General features: G+C 45.8%; 1 protein-coding gene across 1 annotated transcript in view; it reads right to left on the reverse strand.

Annotated features, from left to right (window-relative positions):
* Nucleotides 1-827: 827 nt before the first annotated feature.
* LOC143793854 (selenoprotein M-like) overlaps nt 828-13,344 on the reverse strand; it is a 57,693-nt gene continuing 45,176 nt past the window's right edge. Inside the window, exon 4 of the mRNA XM_077280815.1 lies at nt 828-1,120. Coding sequence (XP_077136930.1) covers nt 977-1,120 — 144 coding nt within the window. The 3' untranslated portion in view covers nt 828-976. The remainder of the gene's footprint in view (nt 1,121-13,344) is intronic.

The following is a 13,344-nucleotide window of genomic DNA, read 5'->3' on the forward strand; positions in this document are numbered from 1 at the left end:
ATCAAACACCCGAAAACCCCGCCCATATGACCCAAAACTGGTCCCGCCAAATTCAGGTGACAGGTTCCCTTTAAGGAGGCCACAGACATGAGATATTTGTTAGCAAATCGGAATAATTTATAATTCCTGCCACAACAATAAGAAAAGTACTTTATTAGTTATTAAAGGAATATTTTGTGCATAGTATATTCAGTAATATGGATATTTTATATTAGTTGAGTATTTGGTTACCACCAGTGTTGTTCACTGTAGGACAAAGTTATAAGCCTATGTGCACACGTTGCGGATTTGCCTGCGGATCCGCAGCGGATTGGCCACTGTGGATTCGCAGCAGTTTTCCATCAGGTTTTCCGTACCATATAAACCTATGGAAAACCAAATCCGTAGTGCCCATGGTGCGTAAAATACCACGCGGAAACGCTGCTTTGTATTTTCCACAGCATGTCAATTCTTTATGCGGATTCCGCAGCGTTTTACACCTGCTCCTCAATAGGAATCCGCAGGTGTAAAAGCGCAGGTGAAATCCACACAAAAACTGCAGGAAATCTGCGGTAAATACGCAGGTAAAACGCAGTGCATTTTACCTGCAGATTTTGCAAAAACGGTGCAGAAAAATCCACACACGAGTCTGCAACGTGGGCATATAGCCTAACTGAGTTTTTTTTATAAATGTTTGTAGGTTTGGAGATGTCATTTATATGGTTGAATTGTGCCTTGAGTCAGTTTTGGTTTATTTTTTTATTTAGTGCCTAGAATATTGTACCTCTCATGATACCTGGATAACTATGTCATCATTTAGTAAATTTACAGTCACATAAAACACTGACTATAATAGTTTATTATAAAAAGGTAAAATTCTACAAAGTCCGTCTTTACTACAAGAGCAATTCATTTAGTATTGTATTATAGGAAGAAAAAAAAATTCTACAGATTTCTTGGTTGTTGGTGGAGCTCGCTTTTCCGGTACATGTGGAGCTCATAGCTCGTCCCTTGGTGCTTTCAGTGGGTAGTGCTGGAATTCCTTAGGGACCTCTTCTCCTTTTTTAGATTTTTTGTAGAATCCTGCTTCATCCAGTATTGCACTAATTTCTTCAGCTGATTTTTGCTTAATTTTGGTGATCTAGAAAATATACTCAAGAGTTTGTAATAATGAAATGGAGTTAGAAAAAAAATGGTAGCAATGAGATAAACATTTTCATATGAATTTATGTGTCACAGCCTAGTAACAATTTAATCATGAGCTTTAAAGGGAACCTGTCACCCCCAAAATCGAAGGTGAGCTAAGCCCACCAGCATCAGGGGCTTATCTACAGCATTCTGTAATGGTGTAGATAAGCCCCCGATGTAACCTGAAAGATGAGAAAAAGAGGTTAGATTATACTCACCCAGGGGCGGTCCCGCTGCGGTTCGCTCCGATGGGCGTTGCGGTCCGGTCCGGGGCCTCCCATCTTCTTACGATGACGTTCTCTTCTTGTATTCATGCTGCGGCTCCAGCGCAGGTGTACTTTGTCTGCCCTGTTACTGCAGTGCGCAGGCGCCAGGAAATGTCAAAGAGGCCCGGCGCCTGTGCACTGCAGTACTTTGCTCTGCCCTCAACAGGGCAGACAAAGTACGCCTGCTCCGGAGCCGCAGCGTGAAGACCAGAAGAGGACGTCATTAGTGATGAGTGAATATACTCGTTACTCGAGATTTCCCGAGCACGCTCTGGGGTTCTCCAAGTATTTTTTAATGCTCGGAGATTTGGTTTTTCTTGCCGCAGCTGAATGATTTACATCTGTTAGCCAGCTTACGTACATGTGGGGATTCCCTAGCAACCAGGCAACCCCCACATGTACTTATGGCTAACAAATGTAAATCATTGCTGCGGCAAGAAAAACTAAATCTCCGAGAACTAAAAAATACTCGGAGGACCCCCGAGCATGCTCGAGAAATCTCTAGTAACGAGTATATTCACTCATCACTAGACGTCATCTGATGAAGATAGGAGGCCCCGGACCAGACCGCGACGCCCATCGGACCAGACAGCAGCGGGAACACCCCTGGGTGAGTATAATCTAACCTCTTTTTCTCATCTTTCAGGATACATTGGGGGCTTATCTACAGCATTCCAGAATGCTGTAGATAAGCCCCTGATGCTGGTGGGTTTAGCTCACCTTCGATTTTTGGGGTGACAGGTTCCCTTTAAATGGCCTCCACGTCGATCCGAAAAGCTTATTATCTGCCTGAAGATGTGAAATACTAAACATTGATCATTTCGTGTAACATCAAGTAACCAGCAGGAACATCGGGCTTCCAATATTTGGACAGGTATAACTAGAAACACTTTGGCACATGTAAAAAAAACTACACTGTGATAGTGCAGGGTCTATGGAACTAGTGAATGCCACAGGGACTCTTGGTGGTGCTCCTAAAATCCCTATGTCATGTCCCACCTGTGTGGCCTTGTACTAGGTATTAGGGCTCCCTCACACTGCTGTATGACAAGGCCGAGTATCTGATGTTTTATCGGATAGCACTTGACCCAATGTCTTACTATGGGGAAGTGCAGATCTGTGATTATTTTCTCATGTCAATTCGGTATGAGAAAACAATCACAACATGCTACGTGTGGCTCCGATATTCAGATCATGCAAACCCATATAAATCTATGGGTGCTTGTGAAACATCAGGCTGCACTCAGATGTCACCCGAATGCAGTCCAATGTATGCGCACAGAGAGAATGATGAAGATGGAGAAATTAAATTCTCTGTCTTCTCCGCACCTGTGTTAAGATTCTCTCATTTGAGAAAAACAGATCACACTAAAATGACACTCGACTCAGACAGAGTTTGAGCCAAGTGTCATTAGCATAATCATCCCAATTCTCTCACATGAGAGTACTGGCAATAATGTGAGCATACCCTTAGGCTATGTGCACACGCTGCGGATTTTGCTGTGGATTCGCAGTGGATTTGACGCTGCGGATCTGCAGCAGTTTTCCATGAGCTTACAGTACTATGTAAACCTATGGAAAAAAAAATCCGCAGTGCATATGGTGTGGAAAAAAACGCGCGGAAACGCAGCGGTTTACATTCCACAGCATGTCAATTCTTTGTGTGGATTCCGCAGCGGTTTACATGAACTGGAGCCTGGTAAAAGTTCCCACGCTCGAGTTCATATGAGGACATCCAGCAGAGGGCGCCTCACCGCAACTCAAGGTAACTACAGGTCATTCCCCTGCAATCCATTCATTCCCGGGGTTTTACAGCCACAAGCACTGCTTTAGCACAGATCCTGGCTGTAAAATGATTTAACCTCTTCAGATGGATTTACTTCGTGGGACTTGACCTGAGCGTCGGAAGGTATGAGATATTGTTGTTTTTTTATTTTTCCTTTGTTACAGAACGAGGGTCTTCAGGTGGATTACCAGTATAAAAAAATATTACAACACCCTGTGTCTTTATTTCATTAAAATACTTTGTAATAATGTGTGTGTGTTTTATTAACCATTTCGTACTATTGGATTAATAATGGATAGGTGTCATAATTGATGCTTCTCCATTATTAATCTGGCTTAATGTCACCTTACAATAGCAAGGTGACATTAACCCTTCATTACCCCATATCCCACCGCTACACGGGAATGGGAAGAGAGTGGCCAAGTGCCAGAATAGGCGCATCTTCCAGATGTGCCTTTTCTGTGGTGGCTGGGGGCAGATTATTATTATTATTATTATTATTATTATTATTTATTTATATAGCACCATTAATTCCATGGTGCTGTACATCAGAAGGGGTTACATCAAAATACAAATATCACTTACAGTAAACAAAACTAACAACGACAAACTGGTACAGAGGGAAGAGGACCCTGCCCTGGCGGGCTTACATTCTACAGGATTATGGGGAAGGAGACAGTAGGTCGAGGGTTGCAGTAGCTCCAATGGTGTTGAGGTGGCCGTGTGGTCTTTACAGGCTGTAAGCTTCTTTGAAGAGATGGGTTTTCAGGTTTCTTTTGAAGGATCCAAAAGTAGTGGATAACCGGATGTGTTGGGGCACTGAATTCCAGAGGATGGGTGATATTCGGGAGAAGTCTTGGATGCGATTGGGTGAGGAGCGAATAAGCGTGGAGGAGAGGAGGAGGTCTTGGGAGAAACGGAGATTACGTGAGGAAAGATATTGAGAGATTAGTGTGGACATATACGGAGGAGAAAGATTGTGGATGGTTTTGTAGGTCAGTGTTAGTAATTTAAACTGGATACGCTGAGAAATTGGGAGCCAGTGAAAGGATTTGCAAAGAGGGGAAGCAGGAGTGTAGCGAGGAGAGAGATTAATTAGTCGGGCAGCAGAGTTAAGGATGGACTGGAGGGGTGCGAGAGTGTTAGAAGGTAGGCCACAGAGGAGTATGTTGCAGTAGTCGAGGCGGGAGATGACTAGGGCATGCACAAGCATTTTGGTAGAGTGTGGGTTGAGGAAAGGACGGATTCTGGAAATATTTTTGAGCTGGAGGCGACAGGAGGTGGCGAGAGCTTGGATGTGCGGTTTGAAGGACAGGGCAGAGTCAAGGGTTACTCCAAGGCAGCGGATATTGGGGACAGGGGAAAGTGTGATTTCATTTATTTTGATAGATAGATCAGGTAGGGAAGATATGCGAGATGGAGGAAAGATAATTAGTTCAGATTTGTCTACATTGAGCTTGAGGAAGCGAGAGGAGAAGAAGGAGGATATGGCTGATAGACACTCTGGGATTCTGGAGATCAGAGAGGTGACATCTGGGCCAGAGAGGTAGATCTGAGTGTCATCGGCATATAGATGGTACTGGAAGCCATAGGACCTTATGAGTTGTCCCAGGCCGAGTGTATATATTGAGAAGAGTAAGGGTCCTAGGACAGAGCCTTGAGGGACACCAACAGAGAGGGGGCGAGATGAAGAGGTAGTATGGGAGAAGGAAACGCTAAATGTGCGGTTGGCAAGGTATGAGGAGATCCAAGATAGGGCAATGTCTTTGACCCCAAAGGAAGAGAGGATCTGTAGTAGGAGGCAGTGGTCAACTGTGTCGAAGGCAGAGGACAGGTCTAGAAGGAGGAGTATAGAGAATTGTCTGTTAGCTTTGGCTGTAAGTAAGTCATTAGTAATTTTGGTCAGGGCAGTCTCAGTGGAATGGTGGGGACGGAAGCCAGATTGTAGGTTGTCGAAGAGAGAGTTAGATGCAAAGTGAGAGGAAAGTTCAGCATGGACATGCTGCTCAAGGAGTTTGGATGCAAATGGGAGCAAAGATATGGGGCGATAGCTGGACATAGCGCTTGGGTCAAGGGATGGCTTTTTGAGGATAGGTGTGATTGTGGCATGTTTGAAGGCAGAGGGGAAGGTACCAGAAGTTAGTGAAAGGTTGAAGAGATGGGTTAGGGATGGGATTAGTGTGGTGGTGAGGTTGGGGAGGAGGTGGGATGGGATGGGGTCAAGTGCACAAGTGGTGAGGTGCGATTTGGAGAGAAGATGAGCAAGCTCCCCTTCAGAGATTTTGGAGAGTGAAGTTATGGGGTTTGGGCATTGGTCTCTCATACAAAGGGGTTGTGGTGGTTGGACAACAAAGACTTGCCTTGTTTGGTCTATCTAATTTTTGAAGTGCATGGCAAAGTGTCATGATTCTCAATGGCGAGAGAACATAGCCCAGCATATATGAGAACTAGCTCTTGGAAGATGGAAACTATACTGACCATGAACTAAACCTGCCGCACAACTAGAAGTGGCCGGGTAGCATGCCTACGTTTTTTTATCCCTAGATGCCCAGCGCCAGCCGGAGAACTACCTAATCCTAGCAGAGGAAAAGACAGTCCTGGCTCACCTCTAGAGAAATTTTCCCAAAAGGCAGACAGAGGCCCCCACATATATTGGCGGTGATTTAAGATGAAATGACAAACGTAGTATGAAAATAGGTTTAGCAAAATCGAGGTCCGCTTACTAGATAGCATGAAGACAGAAAGGGCACTTTCATGGTCAGCAGAAAACCCTATCAAAACACCATCCAGAAATTACTTTAAGACTCTAGCATTAACTCATAACACCAGAGTGGCAATTTCCGCTCACAAGAGCTTTCCAGACACAGTAACGAAACAGCAGCTGTGAACAGGAACAAAATGCAAAAACACACAAGGACAAAAGTCCAACTTAGCTGGGAGTTGTCTAGTAGCAGGAACATGCACAGAAAGGCTACTGATTACATTGATGACCGGCATGAAACTGACAGAGGAGCAAGGTTATATAGCGACTCCCACATCCTGATAGGAGCAGGTGAACAGAGGGGATGATGCACACAAGTTAAATTCCACAAGTGGCCACAGGGGGAGCCCAGAATCCAATTTCACAACAGTACCCCCCCCTCAAGGAGGGGGCACCGAACCCTCACCAGAACCACCAGGGCGATCAGGATGAGCCCTATGAAAGACACAAAGAAAAAACCGGCTCCTAAGGGAGATGACGAAGGACGAATATGTCCCTTTTCCAAGGACTCCTTTATATATTCTCGCATAGCAGCGTGTTCAGGCACAGACAGATTAAATAAACGACCCTTAGGGTATTTACTACCCGGGATCAAGTCTATGGCACAATCGCACTCCCGGTGCGGAGGTAGTGAACCAACCTTGGGTTCTTCAAAAACGTCACGAAAGTCAGACAAGAATTCAGGAATCTCAGAGGGAATAGATGATGAAATGGAAACCAAAGGTACGTCCCCATGAGTTCCTTTACATCCCCAGCTTAACACAGACATAGCTCTCCAGTCGAGGACTGGGTTATGAGATTGCAGCCATGGCAATCCCAGCACCAAAACATCATGTAGATTATACAGCACCAGAAAGCGAATAACCTCCTGGTGATCCGGATTAACACGCATAGTCACTTGTGTCCAGTATTGTGGTTTATTACTAGCCAATGGGGTGGAGTCAATCCCTTTCAGAGGTATCGGAGCCTCCAATGGCTCCAAATCATACCCACAGCGTTTGGCAAAGGACCAATCCATAAGACTCAAAGCAGCGCCAGAGTCGACATAGGCGTCCGCGGTAATAGATGACAAAGAACAAATCAGGGTCACAGATAGAATAAACTTAGACTGTAAAGTGCTAATTGAAACAGACTTGTCAGGCTTCTTAGTACGCTTAAAGCATGCTGATATAACATGAGTTGAATCACCACAATAGAAGCACAACCCATTTTTTCGTCTAAAATTCTGCCGCTCGCTTCTGGACAGAATTCTATCACATTGCATATTTTCTGGCGTTTTCTCAGTAGACACCGCCAAATGGTGCACAGGTTTGCGCTCCCGCAGACGCCTATCGATCTGAATAGCCATCGTCATGGACTCATTCAGACTCGCAGGCACAGGGAACCCCACCTGTCATGATTCTCAATGGCGAGAGAACATAGCCCAGCATATATGAGAACTAGCTCTTGGAAGATGGAAACTATACTGACCATGAACTAAACCTGCCGCACAACTAGAAGTGGCCGGGTAGCATGCCTACGTTTTTTTATCCCTAGATGCCCAGCGCCAGCCGGAGAACTACCTAATCCTAGCAGAGGAAAAGACAGTCCTGGCTCACCTCTAGAGAAATTTTCCCAAAAGGCAGACAGAGGCCCCCACATATATTGACGGTGATTTAAGATGAAATGACAAACGTAGTATGAAAATAGGTTTAGCAAAATCGAGGTCCGCTTACTAGATAGCATGAAGACAGAAAGGGCACTTTCATGGTCAGCAGAAAACCCTATCAAAACACCATCCAGAAATTACTTTAAGACTCTAGCATTAACTCATAACACCAGAGTGGCAATTTCCGCTCACAAGAGCTTTCCAGACACAGTAACGAAACAGCAGCTGTGAACAGGAACAAAATGCAAAAACACACAAGGACAAAAGTCCAACTTAGCTGGGAGTTGTCTAGTAGCAGGAACATGCACAGAAAGGCTACTGATTACATTGTTGACCGGCATGAAACTGACAGAGGAGCAAGGTTATATAGCGACTCCCACATCCTGATAGGAGCAGGTGAACAGAGGGGATGATGCACACAAGTTAAATTCCACAAGTGGCCACCGGGGGAGCCCAGAATCCAATTTCACAACAGTACCCCCCCCTCAAGGAGGGGGCACCGAACCCTCACCAGAACCACCAGGGCGATCAGGATGAGCCCTATGAAAGGCACGGACAAGATCGGAGGCATGAACATCAGAGGCAGTGACCCAAGAATTATCCTCCTGACCGTATCCCTTCCATTTGACCAGATACTGGAGTTTCCGTCTGGAAACACGAGAGTCCAAGATCTTTTCCACAACGTACTCCAACTCACCCTCAACCAACACCGGAGCAGGAGGCTCAACGGAAGGCACAGCTGGTACCTCATACCTGCGCAACAATGACCGATGAAAAACATTATGAATCGAAAAGGATGCAGGGAGGTCCAAACGGAAGGACACAGGGTTAAGAATCTCCAATATCTTGTACGGGCCGATGAACCGAGGCTTAAACTTAGGAGAAGAAACCCTCATAGGGACAAAACGAGAAGACAACCACACCAAGTCCCCAACACAAAGCCGAGGACCAACACGACGACGGCGGTTGGCAAAAAGCTGAGTCTTCTCCTGGGACAACTTCAAATTGTCCACCACCTGCCCCCAAATCTGATGCAACCTCTCCACCACAGCATCCACTCCAGGACAATCCGAAGATTCCACTTGACCGGAGGAAAATCGAGGATGAAACCCCGAATTACAGAAAAACGGGGACACCAAGGTGGCAGAGCTGGCCCGATTATTGAGGGCGAACTCCGCCAAAGGCAAAAAAGCAACCCAATCATCCTGATCCGCAGACACAAAACACCTCAAATATGTCTCCAAGGTCTGATTAGTCCGCTCGGTCTGGCCATTAGTCTGAGGATGGAAAGCAGACGAAAAAGACAAATCTATGCCCATCCTAGCACAGAATGCCCGCCAAAATCTAGACACGAATTGGGTCCCTCTGTCAGAAACGATATTCTCCGGAATACCATGCAAACGAACAACATTTTGAAAAAACAGAGGAACCAACTCGGAAGAAGAAGGCAACTTAGGCAAGGGAACCAGATGGACCATCTTAGAGAAACGGTCACACACCACCCAGATGACAGACATCTTCTGAGAAACAGGCAGATCCGAAATAAAATCCATCGAGATGTGCGTCCAAGGCCTCTTCGGGATAGGCAAGGGTAACAACAATCCACTAGCCCGAGAACAACAAGGCTTGGCCCGAGCACAAACGTCACAAGACTGCACAAAGCCTCGCACATCTCGTGACAGGGAAGGCCACCAGAAGGACCTTGCCACCAAATCCCTGGTACCAAAGATTCCAGGATGACCTGCCAACGCAGAAGAATGAACCTCAGAGATGACTCTACTGGTCCAATCATCAGGAACAAACAGTCTACCAGGTGGGCAACGATCAGGTCTATCCGCCTGAAACTCCTGCAAGGCCCGCCGCAGGTCTGGAGAAACGGCAGACAATATCACTCCATCTTTAAGGATACCTGTGGGCTCAGAATTACCAGGGGAGTCAGGCTCAAAACTCCTAGAAAGGGCATCCGCCTTAACATTCTTAGAACCCGGTAGGTAAGACACCACAAAATTAAACCGAGAGAAAAACAACGACCAGCGCGCTTGTCTAGGATTCAGGCGCCTGGCAGACTCAAGGTAAATTAAATTTTTGTGGTCAGTCAATACCACCACCTGATGTCTGGCCCCCTCAAGCCAGTGACGCCACTCCTCAAAAGCCCACTTCATGGCCAAAAGCTCCCGATTCCCAATATCATAATTCCGCTCGGCGGGTGAAAATTTACGGGAAAAAAAAGCACAAGGTCTCATCACGGAGCAGTCGGAACTTCTCTGCGACAACACCGCCCCAGCTCCGATTTCAGAAGCGTCGACCTCAACCTGAAAAGGAAGAGCAACATCAGGCTGACGCAACACTGGGGCGGAAGAAAAGCGGCGCTTGAGCTCCCGAAAGGCCTCCACAGCATCAGGGGACCAATCAGCAACATCAGCACCCTTCTTAGTCAAATCAGTCAATGGTTTTACAACATCAGAAAAACCAGCAATAAATCGACGATAAAAGTTAGCAAAGCCCAAAAATTTCTGAAGACTCTTAAGAGAAGAGGGTTGCGTCCAATCACCAATAGCCTGAACCTTGACAGGATCCATCTCGATGGAAGAGGGGGAAAAAATGTATCCCAAGAAGGAAATCTTCTGAACCCCAAAAACACACTTAGAACCCTTCACACACAAGGAATTAGACCGCAAAACCTGAAAAACCCTCCTGACCTGCTGGACATGAGAGTCCCAGTCATCCGAAAAAATCAGAATATCATCCAGATACACAATCATAAATTTATCCAAATAATCGCGGAAAATGTCATGCATAAAGGACTGGAAGACTGAAGGGGCATTTGAAAGACCAAAAGGCATCACCAAATACTCAAAATGGCCCTCGGGCGTATTAAATGCGGTTTTCCACTCATCCCCCTGCTTGATTCGCACCAAATTATATGCCCCACGGAGATCAATCTTAGAGAACCACTTGGCCCCCTTTATACGAGCAAACAAATCAGTAAGCAGTGGTAACGGATATTGATATTTAACCGTGATTTTATTCAAAAGTCGATAATCAATACACGGCCTCAAAGAGCCGTCTTTCTTAGACACAAAGAAAAAACCGGCTCCTAAGGGAGATGACGAAGGACGAATATGTCCCTTTTCCAAGGACTCTTTTATATATTCTCGCATAGCAGCGTGTTCAGGCACAGACAGATTAAATAAACGACCCTTAGGGTATTTACTACCCGGGATCAAGTCTATGGCACAATCGCACTCCCGGTGCGGAGGTAGTGAACCAACCTTGGGTTCTTCAAAAACGTCACGAAAGTCAGACAAGAATTCAGGAATCTCAGAGGGAATAGATGACGAAATGGAAACCAAAGGCACGTCCCCATGAGTTCCCCTACATCCCCAGCTTAACACAGACATAGCTCTCCAGTCGAGGACTGGGTTATGAGATTGCAGCCATGGCAATCCCAGCACCAAAACATCATGTAGATTATACAGCACCAGAAAGCGAATAACCTCCTGGTGATCCGGATTAACACGCATAGTCACTTGTGTCCAGTATTGTGGTTTATTACTAGCCAATGGGGTGGAGTCAATCCCTTTCAGAGGTATCGGAGCCTCCAATGGCTCCAAATCATACCCACAGCGTTTGGCAAAGGACCAATCCATAAGACTCAAAGCAGCGCCAGAGTCGACATAGGCGTCCGCGGTAATAGATGACAAAGAACAAATCAGGGTCACAGATAGAATAAACTTAGACTGTAAAGTGCTAATTGAAACAGACTTGTCAGGCTTCTTAGTACGCTTAAAGCATGCTGATATAACATGAGTTGAATCACCACAATAGAAGCACAACCCATTTTTTCGTCTAAAATTCTGCCGCTCGCTTCTGGACAGAATTCTATCACATTGCATATTTTCTGGCGTTTTCTCAGTAGACACTGCCAAATGGTGCACAGGTTTGCGCTCCCGCAGACGCCTATCGATCTGAATAGCCATCGTCATGGACTCATTCAGACTCGCAGGCACAGGGAACCCCACCATAACATCCTTAATGGCATCAGAGAGACCTTCTCTGAAAATCGCCGCCAGGGCGCACTCATTCCACTGAGTAAGCACAGACCATTTGCGGAATTTTTGGCAGTATATTTCAGCTTCATCTTGCCCCTGAGACAAGGACATCAAGGCCTTTTCCGCCTGAAGCTCTAAATGAGGTTCCTCATAAAGCAACCCCAAGGCCAGAAAAAACGCATCCACATTGAGCAACGCAGGATCCCCTGGTGCCAATGCAAAAGCCCAGTCTTGAGGGTCGCCCCGGAGCAAGGAAATTACAATCCTGACCTGCTGTGCAGGGTCTCCGGCAGAGCGAGACTTCAGGGACAAAAACAATTTGCAATTATTTTTAAAATTTTGAAAGTGAGATCTATTCCCCGAGAAGAATTCAGGCAAAGGAATTCTAGGCTCAGACATAGGTGCATGAACAACAAAATCTTGCAAATTTTGTACCTTTGTGGCAAGATTATTCAAACCTATAGCTACACTCTGAAGATCCATTTGAAACAGGTGAACACAGAGCCATTCAAGGATTAGAAGGAGAGGAAGAGAGGAAGGCTGCAGTATAGGCAGACTAGCAAGTGATTCAATTAAGAGCACACTCAGAACTAGAGGGAAAAAAAAAAAAAAAATTGTAGCAGACTTCTTTTTTCTCTCCTTTCTCAGCCAGTAATTTAACCCTTTTTTGGGCCGGTCAAACTGTCATGATTCTCAATGGCGAGAGAACATAGCCCAGCATATATGAGAACTAGCTCTTGGAAGATGGAAACTATACTGACCATGAACTAAACCTGCCGCACAACTAGAAGTGGCCGGGTAGCATGCCTACGTTTTTTTATCCCTAGATGCCCAGCGCCAGCCGGAGAACTACCTAATCCTAGCAGAGGAAAAGACAGTCCTGGCTCACCTCTAGAGAAATTTTCCCAAAAGGCAGACAGAGGCCCCCACATATATTGACGGTGATTTAAGATGAAATGACAAACGTAGTATGAAAATAGGTTTAGCAAAATCGAGGTCCGCTTACTAGATAGCATGAAGACAGAAAGGGCACTTTCATGGTCAGCAGAAAACCCTATCAAAACACCATCCAGAAATTACTTTAAGACTCTAGCATTAACTCATAACACCAGAGTGGCAATTTCCGCTCACAAGAGCTTTCCAGACACAGTAACGAAACAGCAGCTGTGAACAGGAACAAAATGCAAAAACACACAAGGACAAAAGTCCAACTTAGCTGGGAGTTGTCTAGTAGCAGGAACATGCACAGAAAGGCTACTGATTACATTGTTGACCGGCATGAAACTGACAGAGGAGCAAGGTTATATAGCGACTCCCACATCCTGATAGGAGCAGGTGAACAGAGGGGATGATGCACACAAGTTAAATTCCACAAGTGGCCACCGGGGGAGCCCAGAATCCAATTTCACAACACCCACCATAACATCCGTAATGGCATCAGAGAGACCTTCTCTGAAAATCGCCGCCAGGGCGCACTCATTCCACTGAGTAAGCACAGACCATTTGCGGAATTTTTGGCAGTATATTTCAGCTTCATCTTGCCCCTGAGACAAGGACATCAAGGCCTTTTCCGCCTGAAGCTCTAAATGAGGTTCCTCATAAAGCAACCCCAAGGCCAGAAAAAACGCATCCACATTGAGCAACGCAGGATCCCCTGGTGCCAA

Source organism: Ranitomeya variabilis, chromosome 1, assembly GCF_051348905.1.
Source record: "Ranitomeya variabilis isolate aRanVar5 chromosome 1, aRanVar5.hap1, whole genome shotgun sequence".
NCBI lineage: Eukaryota > Metazoa > Chordata > Amphibia > Anura > Dendrobatidae > Ranitomeya > Ranitomeya variabilis.